The following is a 27636-nucleotide window of genomic DNA, read 5'->3' as shown; positions in this document are numbered from 1 at the left end:
AGTCGAAATTTGATTATGTTTACTTCTTTTTTTCTGTATATTCATCATTCATAATTTTTCAATATGTACTGGTTATGGGATCGTAACGTAAGCTGGAAGGCTGTGCACATCCACTTACACGGAGTCATACAGTGTGTACATCAGTTCATACTTGCATAAACCAAAAAATAATTGCGGTCAATTCTTAAATATCTGATTTTTATTCATTTATGGAGACCCATTTAATCGATTAATTATTTAAATAATTAATTTATTGGAAAACAAATTGTAAATGTTTCTATAAATCAGTGGGGTACTCGGCATGTTTGGGTGTGTCTGAAAAGTTAAAATAATAATAATAATAATAATAATAATAATAATAATAATAAAAAATAAAACAAACAAATAAAATACAAATGAAACTGAGGCTTGTGCTCCTCCAGATCGTTCCTACTGATCTGAATGACCTATATGATTCCACAGGTATCCCAAACAGCACCATCGAATGAAGAATTGTTTTATTTATTTAACGACGCACTCAACACATTTTATTTACGGTTATATGGCGTCGGACACATGGTTAAGGACCACACAGATATTGAGAAAGGTAACACGCTGTCGCCATTTCATGGGCTACTCTTTTCGATTAGCAGCAAGGGATCTTTTATATGCACCATCCCACAGACAGGATAGCACATACCACTGCCTTTATTACACAAGTTGTGGAGCACTGGCTGGAACGAGAAATATCCCAATGAGCCCACCGTTATGGGAATCGATCAGGCGAGCGCTGTACCACTCAGCTACGTTCCACCCAGCAACATCGAGTTTACATATATGTAACTATATAGTTATATTGTTTATAGAATGATTAGAGTTTGTCAGTGAAAACTAATTTCGAAACAATAAAGATACAGCGTCTGTACGTCTGTTTTCATAATATTTCTTTCTTTTGTACCAAAAAGGGTAAATTTCTTCTGGCACTTCAAAGATTATTTTTATAAGGTATTTTTAATTAGCATTTTCCATTAATTTATGAAATAATAGTTTTAGATTTCTTTTATATATAATAAAGAAATCAAATAAACAAACACTTCCCTATATTAGCATATTGCTTTAAATTATATTATTTTATTAATTAAATGTTTTAAATAATTATACACATAATATACTGCTTAGACACTGATTTAAAAGAAATATTTCAGTAAATTTTGTGTGGTAGTATAATGCTGTTCTCAGTAGTATATAGACATTCAGAATTAGAATTTTGAGCATCGTTTATATTAAATATCGCCTAAAGGTATGACGTCACACAATGATTAATAACGTCATTATTGTAAAATGTAAAAAAAATTACCCAGGGTAGAGACTCTGAGGGATGACAAATACATTGGGTTTTCTAATAATAAAATATCGAAATGAAACCGTAGTTACTTTGTTCAGACTGCAGGCCCGTAGCAGGGGTGGGTTGGGGTGGGGGTGGCCAGGGGGGCCCAGATCCCCCCCCCCCTCCCCCAATAATTTTGGCTCTTTTTTATATCTCGACTGAATGTAAAAGTTGTAGCGAGACTAGCGGATCGAGATTAACGGCGAGAGTTACAGTAACGGGCTAATAACCTTTGAATCATACCCCCGGATCCCCCAAATATCCCGCTCGTTCAATTGCCCTCCCCCCCCCCCCCCCCCCCCCCCCCCCCCCCCCACACACACACCTCCAATAATGTCCACCATGATACGGGACTGGACTGAAAATATCTTTCCAATGAGGTATTAAATTTAATGATTACTCCGGCCTCGGTGGTGTTGTGGTTAAGCCATCGGACATAAGGCTGGTATACATGTACATATTTCGCAGCCCGATACCGGCACCCATCAGAGCGAGTTTTAACGACTCAATGGGTAGGTCTAAGTCCACTACACACCTTCTTCTCTCTCATTAACCACTAATCACTAACCCACTGTCCTAGACAGACAGCCCAGATAGCTGAGGTGTATGTCCATGACAGCGTGCTTGAACCTTAATTGGATATAAGCACGAACATAAAGTTGAAATGAAATTATGATCGCTTTATTTTTTACCCCTCCCAACCCCGAAATTAAATTTTTAGAGGTCACAATGGCAACTTAGTGAAGATTAGCAAATTACGTCATAAACATCACATTTTGTTTCATAATACATTGACGTCCCAAACTGCGTTCGGCTAACGGGAAAAAACGAATACGATACAGTTTATGGAAAGAATATTCTGTATTTTTCAGTTACGGTACATGCAATAAAATATATTCCAATCAGTTAACGACCCCCCCCCCCCCACCCAAAAAAAACAACAAAAAAACCCCACCAAAAAAACCCCAAACCCAAACCCCACAACAAAACAAACAAACAAAAAACCCCCAAAACAAACCAACAACAAACAAATCAACAACATGGACGTAAAACGATACAAACCCACAGGCGCGGATGCTGGATTTCTGAAAGGTTTTGGGGGTGGGTCCAAATGTAATGACTGATCTCTCCTTTTACACAGAACAGTTTAAAAATAAAAGTGTGTGTGTGTGTGTCCGGACCCCTGGATCCGCTACTGATCCAGTAAACAAAAACAGTGTGGTGGTATCCATCTGCGTTCAGGGACATAAGTTTGGAAAAATAACCTCTCTGCGCATGCGCAGTTCGTCATTTTCACAATTTTAAAGCCACTACATGGTAAAATTTACATTTCTGAAGTATGCACAGTGGACGAACATATTGTTTCGTATTTTTTAAAAGCATAAACAAATTTCCGTTTGTCAAGAGCAGTCAGTTTTCCCCGATGATTGCTAACAACACTTGATGTCATTATAGGTAGGTATTACGTTCATATCGGTGAATAGTTTGTAAAATATCAATTTTCCAATGAATTGATTCTTGATTGCCCCTGCGAGTGCTGTAACCTCACCGTGGTGCAGGGGGTGTAACATTCTCTTTGAGAATGGCCAATACAGCACAAATTGAAATTTTGAGTAAAAGTCAGTATCTATCTGTGATATTTGTATTTTTGCACAGTTCTTTACACTGTTTTTATTTAAATCTTGAATTTTCATATTGATGTTGATCATCACCTTATTTGCTTGCATTGCCATAGTTTGACACCCAATAGCCGATGTATTTTTCGTGCTGGGATGTCGTTAAACATTCATTCATTCTTGGTTCTTGATTGAAACAATTTACACACTCAAAATTATTTAGAATTGTTCTGAATGGACTATATCTACTATTCACTACAGTAAGGGTACAAAAATGTAGCATACGGTACCTTTTGTAAATCGATTATAATAATTGAAAAACAAATTCTAACATGGGGCATGAAAAAAAAAAAAAAAAAAAAAAGTAAAGAAAAAAAGAGAAAGATTTGCCCTTGCTGATCTGGCACGTGTGAGGTCATGTGACACGCACCGAATGTTAGGCTAATTCATCTTCTTCCATTTTAAGTCACTTTCTACGAATCAAGCGGACCCGAAATCGGTAATTTTAAAGAATAAACGAAAACGACTGAGTAGTGAAATTAATGGTTTTAGGGGTTTTGTAAAGTTTTGTATTTAGATACTTACTTGTCTGAACTTTATTGTTAATGGAAATATTCCCAAACTGTGATGGAAAATCTTACAAATGAACAAGCAGACGACCACAATTCGGATGATGATTGCGCGAACCGTGCATGAGAAAACAAACCGAACGGAGTTTGAAGCATAACGCAGTTAGGGACGTTGACGATAATTCATAATAAATATATGCACCACCACCCTGTGTACGGACATGATCCTTAACAATTTGTTAAAATGCATTTGCGAATGTTTAACAGTTAGACTTAAATCTGAAGTCTCTAGAACATTTGTATTATTTAAGTGTTTAGATAAATCATCAGCTTTTTTTTTGTCTTCTCGATAATGTGCAGTTCTTTGATTTCTATCAGATGAACGATATTTTATTATCATATCACATTTTAACAAACACCCTGAACATGAAATTGACACAGAGAGACGAGGCTTTACAGGGGCGTAGCGTGAGCTGGACCTTGGGGGGGGGGGGGGGGGGGGGTGTGTGTGTTCAAATATGAACCAAGTGGACCTTTTCTATTTTGTTTTTGCGCCACCAGAAACTCCATATGTATAAACCTGTATGTTTTAGTTCTGAAAGCGGACCATTTGCTTCAGCGTGTGTGTGTGTGTGTGTGTGTGTGTGTGTGTGTGTATGTGTGTTCGTCCGAACCACCGATCCGTCCCCCCCCCCCCCAGCCTACGCCCCTGCTTAACGGGGAATGGGCCTGGCAAGAGATTACAGGCAGGAGTATTGTTCGAAAAAAAAAAAGGTAGAACATTTAGTTGCTTTGTGAAAGAAAAAAATGTTTTATTTAACGACGCACTCAACACATGTTTTATTTATGGTTATATGGCGTCAGACATATGGTTAAGGTCCACACAGATAGAGAGAGAGAGAGAGAGAGAGAGAGAGAGAGAGAGAGAGGAAATCCGCTGTTGCCAGTTCATGGGCTACTCTTTTCGATTAGCAGCAAGGGTTCTTTTATATGCACCATCCCACAGATAGGGTAGTACATACCACGGTCTTTGATATACCAGTCGTGGTGCACTGGCTGGAACGAGAAATAGCCCAGTGGGTCCACCGACGGGGATCGATCTCAGACAGACCGCGCATCAAGCGAACGCTTTACCACTGAGCTACGTCCCGCCTCTAGTTGCTGTCTGTGTCTTATTTCCAAGCTGTTTTGGAAAATACCCATGTCCATTAGTTTCAGCCCTTGAAAATTGACATGAAGGTTAGTTAAATGCATACTGTCACAGATTTAAGGACCTTATTTCTCTAAAAATCGATAATAAATAAAAATTACACTAATTATTGGAAACCAAATGTAGCTATCGCATCACCTTAACTGAACCATGGAGTGAAATCCATGTAATCCCTCTCGGCAATTTTAGTTTTTGAATTTATGGACCATTGCCATAATTCAATTATGTTTACAAAATGTCATTAATAAATGGAGTATGGTGGTCATGAAGATGGTTGAATAAAGTACATTTAGGGACAAATCAAATTATTGTTGTTCAGGTAATACTTTGTTAGACCATTAAATAGGTCAGTGGTCTATGTCAATATGCCTTTAATATTCAAACCTGTAACACATTTTGATAAGGTTATCACAGATAGAAGCTTCCATTACTTCTCAGACGAACGTGCCTTTTTAGAATTATGAAAAATGCATTTTAGGATATTACAAAAAAACCACTAAATAATAAAATGTAAGTCCTTCTAATTAAAATTAAGCTCCCCCCCCCACCCCACCCCCCACGGCTTTAATAGTGAAAAATACGTTGTAGTTTTTAAAAGCTAAAGTCTGTCATTTTAATGTGTATAATATACACACTTTCGGTAAAAAAATCACCTTCTTAAAATGAAATTGGTGTTAAGGCCTTTACACACTATACGCGAATTCGCGAGCGAATTAGATAGGCGAGCGAGTGAAAAATATAAAACAAACACAAACTATACTGTGAATGCACATTGCACGCGTACGAATGGAGAGCAAGCGAATACTTAGGCGAGCGAATTTTAAAAATAGAATCAATCCTATTTTTTTCGTACGCGTTGACAATTCGCCTGCAACTTCATTTCCTGTTTCCGGTCAAGAAGCACGTGGTTTAAAAAAATGGCACCGTCAACCAAAGAAAATAAAAAGGAAGAACTGATAATAGCCATCCAAGAACATCCAATGCTTTATGATAAAAGCAGCTGCAACTACAACTCCACAACTGGTGTAACAAAGACCGTGGTATGTACTATCCTGTCTATGGGATGGTGCATATAAAAGACCCCTTGCGTTAAATAAAACAGTTCTTTCTTTCTTTTACAACATGGGGATAGACAATTTTAAGTTATTGTCTATTTTTACTATTTATGAAACTAATAAATGCATACAATACCTCAAATTTATTGCTAATCGTTGTTCAGTAGACCGGCCTCGGTGGCGTCGTGGCAGGCCATCGGTCTACAGGCTGGTAGGTACTGGGTTCGGATCCCAGTCGAGACATGGGATTTTTAATCCAGATACCGACTCCAAACCCTGAGTGAGTGCTCCGCAAGGCTCAATGAGTAGGTGTAAACCACTTGCACCGACCAGTGATCCATAACTGGTTCAACAAAGACCATGGTTTGTGCTATCCTGCCTGTGGGAAGTGAAAATAAAAAATCCCTTGCTGCTAATCGGAAAGAGTAGCCCATGAAGTGGCGACAGCGGGTTTCCTCTCAAAATCTGTGTGGTCCTTAACCATATGTCTGACGCCATAATTATAACCGTAAATAAAATGTGTTGAGTACGTCGTTAAATAACACATTTCTTTCTTTCTTTGTTCAGCAGAAACTGCTTCACGAAACGGCGAGTATTGTCACTGACAACTGAAAATTCGCACGAATATATATATATTTTTTCGGGAGCAGTGTGCTTGTACTTGTGGCTAACGTCAACGCGAAATTCGCGCCAACAATCGCTCGCGTACAGTGTGCAAATAGAGGAAAGGTAGGTTACGGGCTGTTCTTTAACATTTTCCCACAATCGATTATTGATTTCTATGATCGATCATCACATCGAGATCGAGAGCCAATACCAATAATATTTCGATATTTAATATAATAATCGATTATTGGAACATCACTAATTTCAAGTTTTCAGACAGCTCTCTTTGTTTTCATCTTTATTTTTATTTTTTTCTTCTTTCTTTTGTTTTTATTTATTGTACCAGAATGAGTATAATTCTTCTGGTACTCGAAAAATTGTCATGATTACAATCTAATATGTGGATCATGTATATTTGTAATGGATAATAGCTAAAATTAATCTTACTTATCCTTCTTATAAAGTATTGTAAAAGAAAATAAATACATTTCAACATTTGCATCTCATCGTAAATTATATAACATAAAAATTCTATATTGTCTTCTCCTTCCAACACAGTCGTATTTGGAAAGAGCAAACATATGTATATTTAATGTAATAAGCAGTTTATATACAGTTCGTGAATTTGAATAAAACTGTACAAATATTGCAGAAAATACACTTTTTTCCAGAGTACACGCTATATGACGTGATATCACAATTAAGCGTAAGTGTATGACGTCACTATGAAAGCTGGATTGCAAACAACCGATGGCCTCAAGCTTAGTTGTTTTTATTTCAATCAGGGCCGTAGCGAGGATTTTTTGTTTGGGGGGGGGGGGGGGAGAGGAACTGAGTGGTTAATAGTCTAAAACTCCTTTTCTTTAAGTTTCTATAATGCTTTTTCGGGGGGGGGGGGGAGGACAACTGCCCCCCTTGCCCCCATGCTAGCGACGGCCCTGTCAATGTTTATCATGAAACGCAAACAGTTTTCAGTTTTCATCATAAAAATCAATCAGCTTGAGTGTAATGTCACGTTTTTCAAGAGATTCCAGTCACTGGTCTTTAGGACAGTATAGTATAGGTTCTTTAAATATCGGTTAGACAACAAAATTTACTTAGGCCCTATATGTCCGTGGCACCGTCTCACAGGGAACGCTTTTTTTGTTCACACTTTGTAATTGATTACAAGATATTTAATTCTGAGCAGATTGTTTTCTAAGTTGCACACGATTGTTTTTTTTTTGTTATTTCCAAAAGACTTTTACTTTTCTTCTTACGTCATATCAAACTGAAATTATTCCCCCCCCCCCCCACAAAAAAAAAAAAAAAACAATGTTTATAGGATGATGGGACGGATTATACATACTTCGAGGGTAGTTTTAGAATACTTTCATGACACAGTTTTAATTAAAATTCGCAACTCTTTTATAAACTTTGTAGTCACATTAAATGTACATCATTGTTCTTTCTCTAAAAACTACTGCAATAAGAAGAAGAAACCAACATATCAATATTACATTTATACGTTATTGATGACGAAATGCAAATTTCGATAAGTATTTTATTTCTTTAAATTCCGTGTATAACTAGTGGATACTTTACATCATTTGTTGTAAACTTTATACTTAAACTTAATGATTTTGTCCTACTTTACGGATAGATTTCGCAACTTTTTGAAGTACCAGAAGAATTATACTCGTTCTGGTACAGGAAACAAAAAGAAAAGATTTTTTTTTTTTTTTTTTTCAATTACTAGTTGCATGCTTTCCCCCCCCTCCTCCCACCTTCTCATTGCAGGAAAACAAAGTTATGTATTAGCGATGTAGAAAAAATCTGGGTCTGATTTTAGATTAAATGCGTTCAGAATTACTTTTTTTTTTCGTATGCCTATACAGGCCCGTACTCGGGGGGGGGGGGGGGGGATGCGAGAGGTGCGTACGCACCCCCCCCCCATAATTTGCCGAGGTCCGTCCGTGGATGTGTAATTTTTTTTTAAATAGTCCGACGATGTGACAAATTTACTTCCCAGAATGCAGGAAAATGCATCTCCTGCATTCTAGATTTTAAAAAATTCGGGGGGTGGGGGGGGGGGGGGGGGGGGGGGGGGGGGGGGCTAGCAACTCAATTACGCACCCCCCATATAAATTTCTGCGTACGGGCCTGCTATATCTCATAAAGTTGGCAATAATGCGTCGAACTCGGAAATGTTTCTCTGGAGTAAACTAATTAAAACGATTTAGACCTCAAGTAAAATGTTATACGAAAATAAGCCATGTAATGAAATGGCACTTTTAAAATATCTTGTAAAAAATTGTCTAGAAACTAAATCTTCTGCTGCACAGAAGAGAAAAGTTCCTAAAATATTGGTGCTACGAAGACATCCTTGCAACTTTCACAGATGCCTTCGAATTACAAATATTGTAAAAATAATTTACAAAATTAGCCGGGTATATATAAATTTTACTTTTAACTTTTATGATAAGATGGGTGTGGGTAGTTTTTTTTTTGTTTTTTTTTTTTTTTTTTTGTAATCACAACAATGCTTTCAAAACACATTGTATCTGTAAATATCTGATTTTTATTAATTCATCAAGACCCGTTTAATTGATTAATTGTTTAGATAATTTATTGGAAGAAGAAGGAGGAAGAGGAGGAGGAGAATAAGAATAAGAAACCCAAAGACGAATCACAGTGTTCACATTTGTAGGGTTATAAATCCAATACACACACGGCAACAGGTCTTTCAAAACGAAACTGGCACGGAAAGCTATTTTTGTTAACTTCCGTCGTGCAAAATCGATTTCAGTCGCTACATGGAATGATCGAAAAAAACGTGTCCATATCCGGACACCGTATTCGTATCCGTAACCGAACATAGATGAACACCTCCACTGAAAACAAGAGCGATTTGTGCTCACAAAGTACGACCATGGCCGTACACCAATACGTTGTTCTGTTACATCGTCAACGACGGCGCACCAAGCATTGTGTAGACCACACTTCAGGTGCAGAAGACAGGAGAGCATCACTGTCCTTTTAACAGATCTTAGACGTAAAACACAATATTTTTTTTTTTTTTTAAATATGTCTCACTGAAATTTTAATGATGCACAGGAACTTTATTCCGTGAGTATATATTAAGCATGCGGACAAATGACATGTTGGTAACAACTATAAGTGAAAGAGAATGTTGCTTAAATCAGCATTTGTTTTGAATAAAATGAGGTTTCAGCTAAAAGCATAACACATCATTGTATATGTGAAAATGGTTTTACTATGTGAAAATGGTTTTTCCTATGTATGGGAAGCTCAGTATGTTACCAATGAAAATGCTTTCCTATATCAATTTAAACAACGTCTTCAAGGCAACTTTATACAAAACACTGCTGCTGTACTTAATAACTCATCAAAATGTATACTATACATATATTGTTTCTGTTTCTGATTTAAATGTGTATTATTTTGTTCTTGTGTATCTTAAGGCATACGGAAAATAAATGAATTGAATTGGATTGAATATGAAAATATATTTGCATGTGCATTGCCTGCTCTCATCTCCCTATCAAAGCAATCTTTTTTGGGGTGTTTTCTGTATTTTTCTTAATATTCCACGGTAAGTAATGTTAAAAAAGTTACGTGTTATTGCCCCCCCCCCCCCCCCCCCCTCCAAAAAACAAACAAACCCCACAACAAAAACACCCACAAAAAACCCCACATTTTATTTTTAAAAAATTCCTAATTTTAACAATATCTTCTTTCAGTTACAGTTGTTACCAATATCTCTTTTGTCTGCATGCTTAAAATAAATAACATAATATTTCTATGAGTAAATATCAGCGAAATACCCATTGCGTTATTATTTCTCTCAGTATACTTACAAGGTCGATGCGATGTTGCCTAAGAGAGTCTAAGGGAGCTATGTGAATTAGGACCCTTGTTTGGAACTCTTATTTGGGACGTGAGAAATAGCACACGTATACAAATGGGATTAAAATATCTTCTTGTGGTTTTTTTTATTTTATTTTTTTATTTTTTTATTTTTTATAAACAATAACCAATTATTGGTCAAATTATGCGTCACAGCTCACATAGATTCAATGCGGTGCGTTCGTGCGGTCCGACTGTTGCGTCTGATGCGTCTGATACGTCAGAGGCTTGCGTTTTCCGAATATACATCATATATATTTATTTCATTGCGGCTGGCCGCATGCGTTTTGCAGACGCGTGCATCGCACGCATCCTGTCTAGACGCTCACATTAAAACTAATGTATTTCGAATTGTTTTAACCAGATTGCACCCACGCGCCACATCCAGTCAATATAAGCCTTTAGTGACAATGGAAGCGGGTGGGTTGGTAAAACCATTACGTACGTTTAGAGGAGGGTGTTAGCATTACAAAACACTATATGGGGGAAGAGGTAAATATAATATAAGTCTGAGTTTGTGTTACTGAACAAACAATAAGATGAACATCATATGGATGCAACTGTCAGCGACATAGTAATAGTTACTGGTAGGCGAGACATTCGATTCCGCAGAGTTCTTGTTTAAAGTCGTCGATCCTAGTTTTAACCTTTGAAAATGGATACTAAGTTTGGTTAATCTGCAAACCTGTAACACATCTAGATAAAGTTATAATATAGTGACACGAGAGACTGTAAACTTGGAATGGCGAAACACCCTCTAAAACCGAACTACAGCTATGTAACGCCCGCTAGTGTAACGATGGACACTACATTGCGGGGTCTATAAAGCTTGCCTCTATAACCAGATTCTCGCTCCAGCCAGTGCACCATGACTGGTATATCAAAGGCCATGACATGTGCTATCCTGTCTGTGGAATAGTGTATATAAAATATCCCTTGCTGCTAATCGAAAAGAGTAGCCCATGAAGGGGTGACGGTGGGTTTCCTCTCTCAATATATGTGTGGTCCTTAACCATATATCTGACGCCATATATTAACAAAAAATAAAATGTGTTGATTGTGTCCTTAAATAAAACATGTCCTTCATTCCCTTCCTTCCTCCTATAACCAGAATTCGTGCTTTCTTTTAAAATTAATTTGTTTTCTTGCAGAAGGCTGGCAACACATGGACCTTGTTCAGAAACTGTCTCTGGTTTACATTGGGAGCATATCTATGCAGATTCGTGAAGGGGAATCCGGTCACTTGCAGGACGTTGTGAAGAACCTGAAGCGTTTGAAAGACTCGCAGTTTAGAAACGTCCTCATAGTCGTCAGAGACAACACTCTACAGATGTTGGTTGATGAGGTAGGCTATAAATCAATATACTCAGTGGCGCATTCAGAAAATCGATTTAGGGGGGCCCCAATGTCAGTGGAACTTTGGGGGAGGTTTGGAGGGTGATCGTAAAAAAAAATAAAAAAAAAAAAATTAATAAATATAATAAAATTATAACTGTCGCCTCTGATACTGTGATGTGAAAGCTTTCAAATTTGTTGAATTGCTCTGTAGTGTCAACACATCCGTAACCAGCAGGCAGACAGGCTTTTTTCCCTTCTCAACCTGTTCCGAAATGTACCATAAGTGCCTTTTAGATAAGACTTTCACTTTTTATTTAGTTTGCGAAGAACTTGGTTTGTATTGTTTGTTTTTATGTGGCATATGCTCCATTGTTTCATGCACTTAGTCTAAGTACAGCGCTAGTCGAAGTTCATTAAACCTGAATTTGTACTTATATGGACCTGCCATGTATACTGTCTATGAAGTCTATAGAGTGAATTCCAAGCCTGTAAAAGTTATTGTGTTCAATTAAAGCTTTGATGATGTAGTCCATGGGCCAGATACCGAAACCCCCCCCCCCCCCCCCCCCCCCGGGATTTTTGGAGACAAGTATTTTTAGATACCTCATTATATATGAATTTAATATCTGCTTGTCTGCAGCAAAAATGTTGGTGGATTAAAACAATATCGCCATTTGAATGGGTGCTGGGGTGTCGTTAAACATTCATTCATTCATTCATTCCATTTGAATGGGGTACCGTTGCACATTTTGTGTCCCAAAATAACTATATTGAAAAATTAAATATAGTGATAAAGTTGTCATCCATATAATTTTTAACAGATATAAGGCCAAAATGAATGATATTCATCCTATACTAGATGTTAATAGTAACAAACTAAATAACAATGCAATATGTGGTATGAATAATGATATACGCATCGGCAAAAGTTAAGCAATGCCTGAAATGCATTATTTTCTATATTTACACATATTTTGCACTGTATTTAATATATTGAGGCAGCATTATTCAAATATGGTTCAGTATATCTGCCTATACTATACTCAACAAAATTAATTAAGGTCCAATAGATATTTTAGCATTTTCCTTTAAATATGGGGGAAAATACAACTTCTTCCGTTGAAAGTTGTCAGCATTGTGGCATGTTCTTAAACTTAATGACTTAAATAACAATTTGGAGGGAACACAATAACAAAAAACATTCTGAACAAATGTGTAACAAATACTTGCCTAATGCTCATTTCAATATTTTTCATAAGTATGTGAAATACCCAGTGTAATTTGCGTGTATAACCAGTAAAGGTTTACTGAAACAATGTACAGAAGCCATATATATGACCAACACATGCTAAAATAATATGACAGTAACAAAGAATTATATTATAATATAAGAAAGTTTACTAGCCCTTAATTAATTTTGTTGAGTAAACATGTATGTGCATCAATATTATGAATATGTCCCTCTTTACTAAACACCAGTGTTAAAAATTTAAAGCATCAGTTTTGTGTACCTACCATAATTTCTTTTGCATTACATGTACAAGTCATCTATCTCACAAAAGCTCATCTTATACTAGTCTGTGTTTGTAATATTGTTAGATTTGCCTTTATATTTACATTGTGCTTAACTTATGCTCAGGTGTATATAATTAGTTTCTACATCAAATATTGTCTAGGAAAGTTTTGACTTCCTTTCATATTCCTTTGCATTTTCATGCAATTAAAATATATGTTCACAATTTCTGGTATTCTCCTTCTCTAGGCTCTGCTCTGGTTCCTCCATCAGTATGTCCATCAGCGCTCATAGTATAATATCACTATTTCATCTCTAGTGTTCCTTCTAAAATTTCTCAGCCATATGACAATTTGGTTGAGGAATAGCCTGGACTGCCTGGCATGACTGATACCAAATGACAACTTGGCAATTTGTTCTCTTTATGTGCATTGTCAGAGCATTCTCAGTGAATACATACATGTAGAGTGGAGAAGGCTGATTTACACTCTACTGTAGTTCAATATTATCATCCTTGGTTTGGCAACAAACATTTCCAGAAGTCGTGATGTTTTTGTATGTTATTCGCACCTGCACTCTCATAGAGAAGGTATATGAAATGATCTGCTTCTTAAATATATGAACATCAATTTTTGCTGAACTTCCATGAGCTAACAACATTTCAAGGAAGTCTTGGTGTTGCTTGAGAATATTCAAAACCTCCAGTTTTCCATTCTGCATAAAAGCACTGTTGGTATCATAGCCAGTAATGGCAAGCACAGCTGGAATTGCTAGTTGGTGTCTTCCCTGCATTCTTAATGATGCTGTGCACAACTATAAGATGCCTCTTGTTGCCAAGTTGAGTGTATAAAAAAATTCGTATCTGGGATGGTGAACTGGCAGCAATGTACAGACATTGAAGTATAATCTTTGTTTTTGCATCTTCTTGTGTACTTTACAACACCCTCAGACATGGTTTACGTTTGAAACATGTACTTTGTCTCACAAATAGAACCCTCTTCCCAAGAAGCTGAGGGCAGAGTTTTCTTTTTTCATTTAAAAGGTCTTCCAGTCTCTTAAGACCTTTGTAGGGATTCCTTGATCAAGTGTGGCTTGGAAGAACCCCTTTCACATGAGATAATAGTACAAGCTTCTGTGAGATAGATGAATTGTAAATGTTTTAACACACATGCCGAGGAAAGGTACTTATAATTGGCTGGTACTAAGAACAGAGGGACAACTTCATAAATTTGTGAACATTATATATAAACTCCATATACTGAACCACATTTGAATAATGAAGCCTCAATATGTTATAGAAAAAAGCCAGGTCAATTTGCTTTTTTAATAATAAAAGCTTCAGGCAATCCTAAGTATGTGTATACTAGTACATAGAAATTAATACATTGCTTACTAGTAACTTATTTTGAGAAGTATATAATTATTCATACCTCATATTATATTGTTTTGTAATTGTTATTAACATCTACTTTATAGAATAAAAGAAAAGATGTAGAAATAGAAAATTGTAAACTTCACATATATCATATTTGGGTCACATAAAATGATTGAGAATTGGGAATGAAAGTTACATTTTTATAGTGCTAGATATTTGCCTGATGACAATATTCTATGTAGATATCAATTATATACACCAAAACATAAGTCAAGCATAATATAAATAGAACTGCAATTCTAAAATATTACAAAAAGCAACAAAAAAACTAGCTATTGTAAGATGAACTGTTGTGAGATAGATAAATTATATATGTAATGCAGACTTGCCTAGAATGGTATGTAAATTCACTTTTTATGTTTGTAAGACTTGTGTGTAATATAAAAATATTCACAATATCCATGTAAATGGTTTAGACAGCATGTACTGCACCATATTTAAGTAATGCTGTCTTCAGATATTAAATACAATACAATAATAAAAGGATCACAATGTTTTAGGTACGGTATGTATATATATACATGTACATAGAGAATTACGTATATCGGAAACTGTGTAACTTTTGCTGGTGAGTATACCCCCCGGTACTATATCCATACCACATACAGGTATATTGCATTGCTTTGTGGTTTGTAGTTATGAACGTATAATTTAGCATGAATAGCATTCATAATTTGGTCTTAAACCTGTTCAAAATATGTATGCATGTTAACTTACCCCCCCCCCCCCCCAAAAAAAAAAAAACAAAACAAAAAAACAAACAAAACAAAAACAAACAAAAAACACTTCAACATTGCCATGCAGTTTTTTCATATACTATGTTTGTAATACTCAGAACATTTCAAATTCATTGACTCACTATACTTAGTCAGATGCCAAACATGTATTGTTTTTTGGTGGAATACATTCACCAGTAACCCAGCTTTAAAGTAAAAGCAGTGATATAGTCCAAAATTATTTTCAAATATTTCTAAAAATTATGTGGAACATTCACCATGATCAGAAATTTGCCCTGTTAAAAATAAATAGGGGGCCTACACTCAAACGTGCCCTACAGGCACACCCACCAACAGATTGCCTGCAGACAAGCTGATTTGAATATGTCTATGGATAGGCTTCAAAGATATACTCATCTTGAAAAATCCCGGGGGTGGGGGGGGGGGCAAGGGGGTTATAGTGGGCCCACGGTCTAATGGTTGTACGTGCGCTTACTATCATAGTTATTCCGCCCATTTCTAAAAAAAAAAAAAAAAAAATAATAAAAAAAAAATTCATCTCCAACTACTTACCGGCCTCGGTGGCGCAGTGGTTAAGCCATCGGACTACAGGCTGGTAGGTACAGGGTTCGCAGCCCGGTACCGGCTCCAACCCAGAGTGAGTTCTTAAGGGCTCAATGGGTAGGTGTAAGGCCACTACACCCTGTTGTATCTCACTAACCACTAACCAACTAACAATTAACTCACTGTCCTGGACAAACAGCCCAGATAGCTGAGGTGTGTGCCCAGGACAGCGTGCTTGAACCTTAATTGGATATAGGCACGAAAATTAGTTGAAATGAAATGAAAATCCAACTACTTTGATACATGTATATTTGATTCGCCATTGACTGACACCTGTGTTCGTAGTATATATTAGAGTATTAATTACAATTCAGTTTGATTAAAGAACAATGGTTGGGCAGGGTAGGAGATTTATCTTCCTAAAACATGTACGTGTACATACACCAGTGTTACAACTTTCAGAAATATTTATTGTGAAAACTTTCGAAAATTGGTGGAATCTCACTGGCCAGAAGATCGTCGGTGCACGTACGTCATTCATTCAAACCATCGGAAAGTTTGAACCAAGCTTCCAACAGACCTCGAGTGTTTCCGTTACGCTTCGGAATCAAACCACTGAAACTAATGTTTTATTTGTTTTTAGGCCATCAAAATGGACTTGCTGACTCAGCACTTCTTCTGGGTTATTTCCACTGATTGGATGTCCTCGGCAAGCGTTGCGTCACTTCCTAAGAAACGTAGTAATATCGTCGTGTTGACGAGGGCAACGAACACCTCGTGCCAACAGACGGGTGGGGGGTACAACTGTCAAACGAGCGGCCAGACGTGTGAAGAAATAAACACCACTGAACGGGTGAAAATCAAACATGGTGTTATTTTTCTTTCCTTCAGTCCCGACATTCTTTCCGTTTTGTTATTTAAAATATCTTTTCCTTTTCTTTTCAGCTTTTATTTTATTTATTTGTTCTTCGTCTAGTTTTACATTTGACAGTTTTATTATGTATTTATTAATTTTAGCTATCTATCCATCCATCTGTCCGTCCGTCACTCCGTCCGTCCGTCCGTTCATCCATCCATCCAACCATCCATTTATCTATCTATCTATTTATCTATGTATCTATCTATGTATCTATCTATCTATCTATCTATCTATCTATCTATCTATCTATCTATCTATCTATCTTTCTCTATCTCTATCTATCTATATCTGGGGACGGGACATAGCCCAGTGGTAAAGCGCTCGCTTGATACGCTGTCTGATTGGGATCGATGCCCGTTGGTGGGCACATTGGACTGTTTCTAGTTCCAGCCAGTACACCACGACTAGTATATCAAAGGCCGTGGTATGTGTTGTCCTGCCTGTGGGACGGTGCATATAAAAGATCCCTTGCTGCAAAATGTAACGGTTTTCCTCTCTAAGACTATATGTCAAAATTACCAAATGTTTGACATCCAATAGCCGATGATTATATAATCAATGTGCTCTAGTGGTGTCGTTAAACAAAACAAACCTTATCTATCTATCTGTCTGTCTGTCTGTCCGTCTGTCTGTCTCTCTCTCTGTCTTTGTTTTTGGTTTTTGTGTTTGTTTGTTTGTTAGTTAGTTCCTTCCTTCCTCCTTCCTTCCTTCCTTTCTTTCCTTTCTTTCTTTTTTCCTTCTTTCTGTCTGCTTTTTTGCATGTTTTTCTTTCTTTCTTTGTTTCCGCCTGTATGTTGTTTGTCTTTCTGTCTGTCTGCTTGTCTGCCTGGCTGCCTACCTATATTTTTATTTGTCCACTTCGTTCTTCCGGGAAACCGTTGATTACATTTATTCCATTATTACTATTAACGAAATCTCATAAACACTTTATAAAATATATAATTTTATGTTCTACGTAACCTTTACATACTACAAAACAAGTGTTCCATAAACATCGTAAGATCATTTTTGTTACAAAGACTTTATTCGTGACATAACTGACTGTTATACAATTATGTCCCCGTACTGAAAGTCTAAATGAACTCGGACTCGTTAACCCGTGCCATTTTCATATTTGTTTAAAACTTATGAAACGGTTCTACTTAATGATATTCATGTTAATTGTATGTTTTCGTTTACCCAGTAATCAGTATGTAATTAGCAATCTGGGCCCGTTCCACAAAGTGATCTTAGCCCTAAGATCACCTTAAGTGCATAGCTACCTTGACACTAAGGTGATCTTAGTGCACCGGCCTTGGTGGCTTAGTGGTTAAGCCATCGGACTACAGGCTGGTAGGTACAGGGTTCAAAGCCCGGTACCGGCTCCAACCCAGAGAGAGTTCTTAAGGGCACAATTGGGTAGGTGTAAGGCCACTACACCCTCTTCTCTCTCACTAACCACTAACCAACTAACAACTAACCCACTGTCCTGGACAGGCAGCCCAGATAGCTGAGGTGTGTGCCCAGGACAGCGTGCTTGAACCTTAATTGGATATAAGCACGAAAATAAGTTGAAATGAAACGAAATGATCCTAGTGCTAAGATCGCTTCGTAGAATGGGGCCCAGGACTTTAATTATAAATATGTTTCTTATTTCCATGGCAGAGAATTGTGGTGGATTTTATCGATGCCGTGACTATTCTGGCAGCAGCTATTAACAAAGCCACAGAAAACATCACCTTGGGGGATTTCCGTCAGTGCGGAAACGATTCGCTGAGCAATGGAATAAAAAACAATATTACTCGTTATTTGAGAAAGGTAAATTATTATTATTATTATTATTATTATTATTATTATGTCTAAGAAATTCAGCGATTTTTGCAGTGCTGTGTTATATCGCCATCATAATACCATCACCACCAACAATAACACTACCGCCACATTCATCACCAAAACCATCATCATCATCATCATTATCCTCATCATCCACATTATTATCATCGATATCATCATCATCATCATCATCATCACCACAATCACCATGATGATGATCATCATCATCATTGTCATCATCGCCACCACCATCATCATTATCACCACTATTAAGTATCATTATCAACAGGTCACCATCAAGTGACACATATGTATATATATATAGAGTGAGAGAGAGAGAGAAAGAGAGAGAGAGAGAGAGAGAGAGAGAGAGAGAGAGAGAGAGAGAGAGAGAGAGAGAGAGAGAGAGAGAGAGAGAGATATTAATTAATTACGTTTGTTTTGTTTTGTGTCAGACAAAGTTCGATGGTCTCACCGGAAGACTGCAGTTCGATGACAGTGGGTACATCAGTGATGTATCATTTGACGTGCGAAGTACATACGAAAAGGACGACGACGACCTTTACCCGGTTGGAACATGGCGTCAAGGTCAAGGTCTGGAGCTGCTGGATGATCATATTTTCAAAAACACTTTCAGAGATTTCAACAACAAAACGCTGTTGATAGCGTCCCGGCCAGCCATACCTTTTGTTGTGAAACGCGTGATCAACAACGAGACCATTTATGTTGGCTTCTGTATAGAAATCCTCAAAGAACTCGCCGCAAGATTTAAGTTCAAGTAAGAATTGTTTTACTAAAATAATTAAAATAATGTATTATTATTTATAATTATATATTTACAGATTCAAAATGGCATGCTTTTTTTTTTTTTTTTAGGGTTTTTAAATATTTAAAAAAAAGATTTTTAGGAAAATAATTCTAATAAGAGGGATCCAAGAAAATGTTCCGCTTCTAAAAGTATTAAATATTGGATTCAGACAGACAGACAGACAGACAGACAGACAAACAAAAGTAGTGATAACGCAGACAAGACACGAATACACAGACACAATAGGTTCGGTTGATTATTTTTAATTTAATTTGAACTTATTTTCATGCTTATATCCAATTAAGGTTCAAGAACGCTGTCCAGGGCAAACACCTCAGCTATCTGGGCTGTCTGTTCAGGATAGTAAGTTAGTTGTTAGTTGCTGCGAACCCTGTACCTACCAGCCTTATGTCCACCACCGAGGCCGGTTGTTGATTATAAAGCCTCAATTCTGTGAAATGTTAAGTGAAATATCAAACCCGTTATTCCCCTGAATCTCAATATGTGATAATCCCTTATTCAAATACACCATTTAATACTACAACTGAAAATTATATTTGGGTTTCTTTTACTGTTCAGTATATCTATTAGAAAGCATATAAATATTTTTAAAAAAGCAACCAGTGCCAGGGCCGAATCCAGATTTAATAAAATAGCTAAGGTGTGGGGACAATAAATAAAGAATTAGGGTACACACGTTAAAGGTTGTTTTGTTTAACAACACCACTAGAGCACATTGATTTATGAATCATCGGCTATTGGAAAAGTTAACGTTTGTTTTGTTTAACGACACCACTAGAGCACATTGGTTTATTAATCATCGGCTATTGGATGTCAGACATTTGGTAATTCTCACATATAGTCTTAGAAAGGAAACCCGCAACATTTTCCCGTTAGTAGCAAGGGATCTTTTATATGCACCATACCACAGACAGAATAGCACATACCACGGCCTTTCATAAACCAGTCGTGGTGCACTGACTGGAACGAGAAATAGCCCAATGGGCCCTCCGTCGGGAATCGGTCTAGACCAACCGCGCGCTTTACCTGTGGAAGACAAGACGATAATTTATTTACACTCGAGCCGTTGCACAACGGCATAGGAGAAATATATACATATTTATAACATTCACGTGACAAGATTGTTGATAATAAACATATGCAAAGACCAATAAATAAAATTATATAAGAACAATGTGGAATACTCCCCCCCCCCCCACAATTATGGTACAATAATATAGGATCTTCTTTAACTGGATTTCCCACCATAGCCAATGCCCCACGACTGTTATATTAAAAGTTGTGGTATATGCTGTCATGTCTGTAGAAAAATGGATATAAAAGCTCCATTACTGCTATTGAAAATTATCAAAAGTTTAAGATCCAATAGCCGATGATTAATTAATCAATGTGGTCTAGTGGTGTTGTTGAACTAAACCAACAAAATAAACTTGGGCTATTTCTTGTTCCAGCCAGTGAACAACGACTGATATTTCAAAGGCTGTGGCATGTGATATCCTGTCTGTGAGATGGTACATATAAAAAGTCCCTTTCTACTAATAGACAAATGTAGCGTGTTTCTTCTCTAAAACTATATGTCGAACATATCAAATCTTTGACATCCATTAGCCGATGATAAATAAATCAATGTGCTCTAGTGGTGTCGTTAAACAAAACAAACTTCTTTTATTTGTGTAATGTAAAATTATATTATGACCAATTTATTTTAAAATCTTGCAGTTACGCGATAGTGGAGCCCAAAGACAACGTGTGGGGAACCCCCGGAGCCACGCCCAACTCTACCTGGAATGGAATTGTGGGAATGGTTCAACGTAAGGTATGAACGATTTCGTTTATGTTGTAAACAGCTGCATGTTAAAATATACCGTACCAAATGTTTTATAGTATTAAATACAAGTTGCTTGTGATATGCGTGTTTAGATGATAGATGATACTGATCATATTGTTTTTGTTGTTGATTATCATGATGATATTGATGATGATGATGATGATGATGATACTGATGATATGTTAATGATGGCGATATTAAAGATAATAATAAAATAATTATGACATATTATGATAATGTTGATACTTGATAGTAATGATATTTATGATCAGTGTGATGTTATAAATGTCGATAATGAATATGATAATGAAATAATTACATTATATGTGTTGATGATGTTGGTGATGACAATGGAGGTATTAATAATTAGGACATAACCATATGGAAATTTTAGATTTGCGGGTGTTATTGTCTATTTGATCCCGCAAATGTCATTTTTATAAATTTTTACGGGCATCAAATAGACAATAACACCCGCAAATCTAAAAACTCCATATGGTTATGTCCATTGTAAACTGAATCGTTTTTCTACAGAACTAATTGTATATTTGGCATTTCTTGAAGAAAAAAACCCCTGGCTACAATCTAACTGTAGACCACTGAATCGTCAACTTCGCCTGTTCCAATTGCTAATGACGTCACTTTCTAATGACTTCATTAGCTTTCCGGGTGTTATTTTCATTTGATCCCGGAAAAAGAATGTAATTAACCAATCACAATACAGAACACACTCCAGTCAGTTTACAATGGTGGTGAAACTAAGGGTGATATTGAAGTATTTTTCATGGTGGCGATGGTGATGATGATGATGATACTAATCATGGTGATGATCATGAAAATAATGATGGTCATTTTGTTGACTATGATAATAATGACCATGGGGGTGATGTTGATGACGATGATAATGAAATCATAAATATATGATTATGTTGATTATATGTGACGATTACATATTATATGATTAATGATGACGATGGAGGTGCAATGACGATGATAATGATGATGATCATGATGACGATGATAATGATTATGGTTGTGGTAGTGGTGGTGGGTATGATGATGATGATAATGACTATTATGATTCGAATCATGATGAAGATGATGATAATGATGATGACGACGATGATGATAATGATGATTATGCTTCGAATGGTGGTGGTGATGATGATTCGAATGATGATGGCGATGATGATGATGATAATGAAGACGATGTCAAGGATATTATTTAACTCCTATCTGAGACTATTTGATTTTTGTCCTGTACAGGAGGTTCTGATGGGCGTGGGTCCTATCACGATCACGTCCATCAGGTCGGAGGTGGTGGACTTCACCAAGCCGTACATGGAGGAGGGGATCGGACTCATCACCAAGAAGCCAGACGTCGAGTCGCAGAAGATGTTCAAGATGTACTCCCCGTTCGCGCCGATCGTCTGGGGCTGTATCGCGCTGTCCGTGTGTGTGGTGGGCCTCCTGCTCTACCTCGTCAACAGGTACAGCCCCTACTCCTCGCACAGGAAAGACGCCAACAGCCAGAGGATGAGTCTGTACGCCAGCATGTGGCTCATATATGGGTCTTACATGGAACAAGGTATTAAAGTTTTTTTTATTTTATTTATTATTATTATTATTTTTTTAATTTTTTTTTTTTTTGGGGGGGGGGGGGGGGGTCAGGAAGCGATGGTTCTAGGCCAGAGACGTATTAGGATTCTTAGGGTTACAGATTAATAGATGGAGGCTGGTAAAAATAAAATTATAAGAACCAAACCGTGTGTATATAAACGAAAATTTTACAGACTGAGCATTGACTGGATTTGAAGAAGGCCTAAATGAGATCATTTGTACCAAGTTCCATGTTTATATCACTACTTGAAAGGTTCTTCCTAATATATGCTCTACTGATAGTTCTATTAGTAGGGTGCCATGATTTGGGACATGGTGGGGGGGGGGGGAGGAGGCATACATTTACCCCTATATTTGCCACAAACACTGGCAGAAGTCATTTCGCCAAAACCTCTCTGTTTACATAATAATTATGTCACAAGGAATTAAAAAATACATCTCTACACAATGCCCTCTCTAGGTGGCATTTAAACTCATTCTGAATTCGGTTTAATTGTATCATACAGTCTTTTGTTCTGTGTTTAAGGCGGTGAGCCTCATCCTCGCAGTATCTCCAGCAGATGCATTCTGGGATTCTGGTGGGTGTTCACAATTCTAATGGCATCCACCTACACGGCTAACCTGGCTGCCTTCCTCACCGTGACGATAGCGGAGAAGCCGATCAACAGTCTGAGAGAGCTGGCCAACCAGGACCCAATCAAACCGCTCGTCAAGTTCGGCAGCAACCTCGACTCCTTGTTCATGGTAATTTAACGTGGTGACATCTATAAATCTTAGTTTTTATAGCAGAATCCAAGAATTATTTCAGCACACTATTGGCAGTAGTAGTCCATAATATAGGTACTCCCGAAGAAAGGGCAGAGGATGGTGGGTTATTTATTTATTTATTTAAAAACAATTTTTTTTTTTTTTTTTGACATCACGTACAAAAAGCATTAGGAATAGTAGTAAATGTTCGCTAAAAGGGTATATAGACTCCCAAAAATTAACCAGTATTATAAAACAAATCCTATTGAAAAAGCTTAATACTAAAGTTTTTTTTTTTTTTTCTCTAGGACGCTGAGAGCGGCCTGTACAAGGAGATAAAGACCAAGATGCAGGGCGGGCCCAGGGTGCTGGAGAACACGGTGGCGCTGGGCTACGTGGACAAGGGCACAGCGGCGTTCATGACGGACCGCTCCCAGCTGGAGTACATCGTGCTCAACGACTGCGAGAAGTACGCCCTGGCAGACGAGATCTTCAACACGGCAGGGCTCGGTTTCATCGTGCCCGAGAACGCGCCCTACCTCGAGGCGTTCAGCTACAGGTAGGTCACGCTATAAGGCGCGTGCACAGGGAATTATGCACGGCTTCATCGTGCCCAAGAACGCACCCTATCTAGAGTCATTCAGGTACAAGTAGGTCACGCTATAAGGCGCGTGTATAGGGAATTATGCACGGCTTCATCGTGCCAAAGAACGCGCCCTACCTCAAGGCGTTCAGCTACAAGTAGGTTACGCTATTTCGTTTTTAAATGTGTGTGTGTGTGTGGGGGGGGGGGGGGGGGGGGGCGGGAGCGTGTGGGGTTTTTTTTCAAAAGAAAGGACCACCTCATAAATAGAATAGCTTGGGCTTAATTTACAATAAGGGGGGATTTTTCATTCCAGTACCAGCTCCAACCCATTGTGAATGGCCCGCTACAATGAAATGCACCGAATGTCGCCCACTTTACGTGTGTGATTATGGGTGTGTCTCCTAAGGGTATGACCCACAATAATTGGGAATTGTTACCCAACAGGTACTGCAGGCTCAGTGTACTCTGGGATCGGTGATACCAAGATAGGTCAACTGACACCAACTGTGGAGCATAGCCCTGCCAAGTAGTCACATACCAAAAGGAAAATACAGAGGCTTCACCAATCATCTCATTATCGTCATCTATATGATAATGTTATCTTTGTTATACCCTAGTAAATATGTCTTTGCTCCTGAATTACGGGTTTTTAGCGTCCTGCACCTCCGAAACAAAATCAAGAACAACAAACAGCAACAACAAACAGCAACAACAACAACGAATACCCAAACACACATACACACATACACACATGCACACAAAATATCATAAGAAAAATCAACGACAAATATCTCCCCCAAAACAAAAACACAAAAAAAAAACCCAACAAAAAACAACCCGCAACAACAAAGAAAAGAAACAACCCGAAACAAACAACATAATAAAATCCTGTGGCTAATATCAATAATCAAATTAGTTTTGAACCTAATACCTTTAGAATTATTGAAATTAAGTTTGTGCCCAATCATTTTGTACTCAAGTAGGTTATTCTAAAACCGACATGGCTTTGCGTAATAAGATAGTTAGTTCATCTTGGTTCCAAAAGTATTTTCATGAACAATGAACAATTACTAGAGGTATTCTTTGATAAACAGGACACAAAAGTCAATTTAGCTTGCGAATTATCACACGTTTCACAGATGTAAAGCTATCATTAACACATTATTATTGCAGTTATTGACCAGAAAGCGTGTTTGTTCTACATTGCTAATCTTGTACTTTTACATTATTGTTCTGCTTATCTGACAAATCTATATGGAATAACGAAAGCTCATAGGCCTAATTCACAAATCTCTCTTAATAAGCGACATCACATTGTCTTTGCAAGTCCTTCTGTATTGCACTGCGAGATTACAAAATGTCGATAGTACAGTGAATTAGGTCCCAGGATTGGTGGTAATGCGTAGCATTGATTTTTTATTATGTCCAATAAAGTAATAATTGTACTTCTGTTTAGCCAATATATACCGTATTAAATCTCTGAAGGTTTTCACAATCGTTGAAAAATGTAGCAGTCACGTCATGTCATGTCATGCCATGTCTTTATTTTATTTTATTTTTAAAAAAAATATTTTGTAAGGTGTGTCAAATGTTTATGCTGATTATGTTTTTTTTTATTGATTACGCCACTACGCTTGACATTTACTTGTTACAAAACCTTTTTTGGGTGCTAGATGTTAGAAAATAGGCAACATTTATATCTGGATACGACACCTGCTTTACAACCCTGATAGTGTGAAGTAGGACTCAAATACGAGCTGCAGCAGTTCGTATGGTTTTTGTTGGGCTGTCCTTAACCAATTTGTGATTTTTATATATTGCATCATGGAATAACGTTAATATGAGATACTCTAAAAATGCAACAGTGTTTCTAAAAGGTAAGGTGTCAGCAACTGGGGGAGGGTGGAGGGGGGGAGGCAGTTATTTTCTTTCAACTGGGAGAGTTGCGCTACATATTCTGATCACTTCATTTTCCATCGGGGGGGGGGGGGGGGGGATACCCTTCATTTCGTACGCCTATGGTTTTTTTTCCCAAAATCATGCGTGTATCTAATGTCTTGAATGTCACGTGCGTGAATCATGTTTTCCCCAAAGTGTGCATCTTGCGAGTCTTTTTTTTTCCAGAGGCAGATCGAAGGGAAGCTTAAGGACCCGTTGCCCCAACATATATACATTCAAGTGTCTCGTTTTGTCTGGCTTTAAAAAAACCCAAACAATTTCGTTGGACTGCCCTGCACGAGTTGGTCATGTACTCTTTTCCCTTAGTTTTCAAAAAAAGAAAAAAACAGAAAAAAAACAAAACAAAAACAAAACAAACCCCAACAACCACGAAACAAACATCAAAATAATCAAATGAAAAGAAAAACAAGAAAACCTCCAAACAAAACAACAATTGCTGGATCCGTATTTACTATTCATTTGTGGATTAGTATATTGATTTTATTAACCATATGGTTAAACATATCTTGGTACATATCAAAGTGATACGTCCCACTAGAACGTCAAGTGGGACATAACACTTCGACGTCACACGATGACATCGTCGATTGACGCACTACAGTCTTACTGGAACGTCAACCAAAACGAGTTGAGTGATATAAATTAAGATCGATTAAGGGTAATAAATAGGATATTAAACTCGCTAAAATTTCGTATCATATTTATGTCGCTAAAGCTCGTGACAATTGAACATTATTTTAATCGGGACATGGACATGATGCGAAATGGAAGTTCGTTTAATATCCTATATGCTATATTTCCTGATTTGTTTTACTTTGACGCAAATATCAACTGGCTAAGTATTATACAACATACACATTTGTATTTCAGCATAATGAAAATGCAAGAAGCTGGGCTGATGGACAAGTGGAAACAGAAATGGTGGCCAAACGCGGACCAGTGCAGTGGCTCGGACCGGACCAGCAGTGCAAAGGTTCTGGGTCTGGACAGTCTGGCAGGACCGTTTATAATCTATCTCGCCGTGGTGGGGACCGCGTTTTCATTTCTCTTCTTTGAGGTCGTTCTACGGTCCAGACCGGTCCGCGAGCTGTGGCTACATCTCAAGAACTTTGCCACGCCCACGGAGAAGTCAAACAGAGCTGAAAAGAAATAGGCCTAAGCTCTTCTTTTTTTTGTGCAGTGGCACGCGAAATAAATTGTTTATTAAAATGTAGTGATTGATGAATATAAAGCTGTAAATATTTTATTAAAAAGGTGCTAAAATTGTTATGATGTGGGTTTTTTAAATTTTATTATTGTAAAAGGCGATGTGATAGGTCAGTGTTGGACAAATAAACATACTGGGTATGTTGTATATGACACATCGTTCACCTGCTGTGTTTGTTTTGTTCAATGATACCACTAGAGCACATCGACTTTTGAATCATCGGCTATTGGAT

At 37.4% G+C, this 27636-nt stretch overlaps 1 protein-coding gene across 1 annotated transcript; it reads left to right on the top strand.

Annotated features, from left to right (window-relative positions):
- The first annotated feature begins 395 nt into the window (after positions 1 to 395).
- LOC121379615 (glutamate receptor ionotropic, delta-2-like) lies at positions 396 to 27453 on the top strand. The gene is made up of 10 exons (XM_041508261.1): positions 396 to 462; positions 11483 to 11676; positions 16541 to 16750; positions 18461 to 18613; positions 19084 to 19406; positions 21177 to 21273; positions 22552 to 22873; positions 23432 to 23649; positions 23961 to 24211; positions 27068 to 27453. The coding sequence occupies exons 1-10, from the start codon at positions 396 to 398 to the stop codon at positions 27348 to 27350; spliced, it is 2118 nt and encodes a 705-aa protein (XP_041364195.1). The 3' UTR covers positions 27351 to 27453.
- The last annotated feature ends 183 nt before the right edge of the window (positions 27454 to 27636 follow it).

The sequence above is a fragment of the Gigantopelta aegis genome, chromosome 8 (assembly GCF_016097555.1).
Source record: "Gigantopelta aegis isolate Gae_Host chromosome 8, Gae_host_genome, whole genome shotgun sequence".
Classification (NCBI taxonomy): domain Eukaryota; kingdom Metazoa; phylum Mollusca; class Gastropoda; order Neomphalida; family Peltospiridae; genus Gigantopelta; species Gigantopelta aegis.
Note: the sequence above shows the minus strand (reverse complement) of the source record. Positions and strands in the feature narration are given on the sequence as shown.

Excerpts from the sequence above, each read along its gene's own strand:
- LOC121379615 (XM_041508261.1), top strand. The coding sequence starts at position 396 with ATGAAACTGAGGCTTGTGCTCCTCCAGATCGTTCCTACTGATCTGAAT. Across the intron at positions 16,751-18,460 it reads AAATAAACACCACTGAACGG|AGAATTGTGGTGGATTTTAT; the intron begins GTGAAAATCAAA and ends TTTCCATGGCAG. Across the intron at positions 24,212-27,067 it reads CTCGAGGCGTTCAGCTACAG|CATAATGAAAATGCAAGAAG; the intron begins GTAGGTCACGCT and ends TTTGTATTTCAG.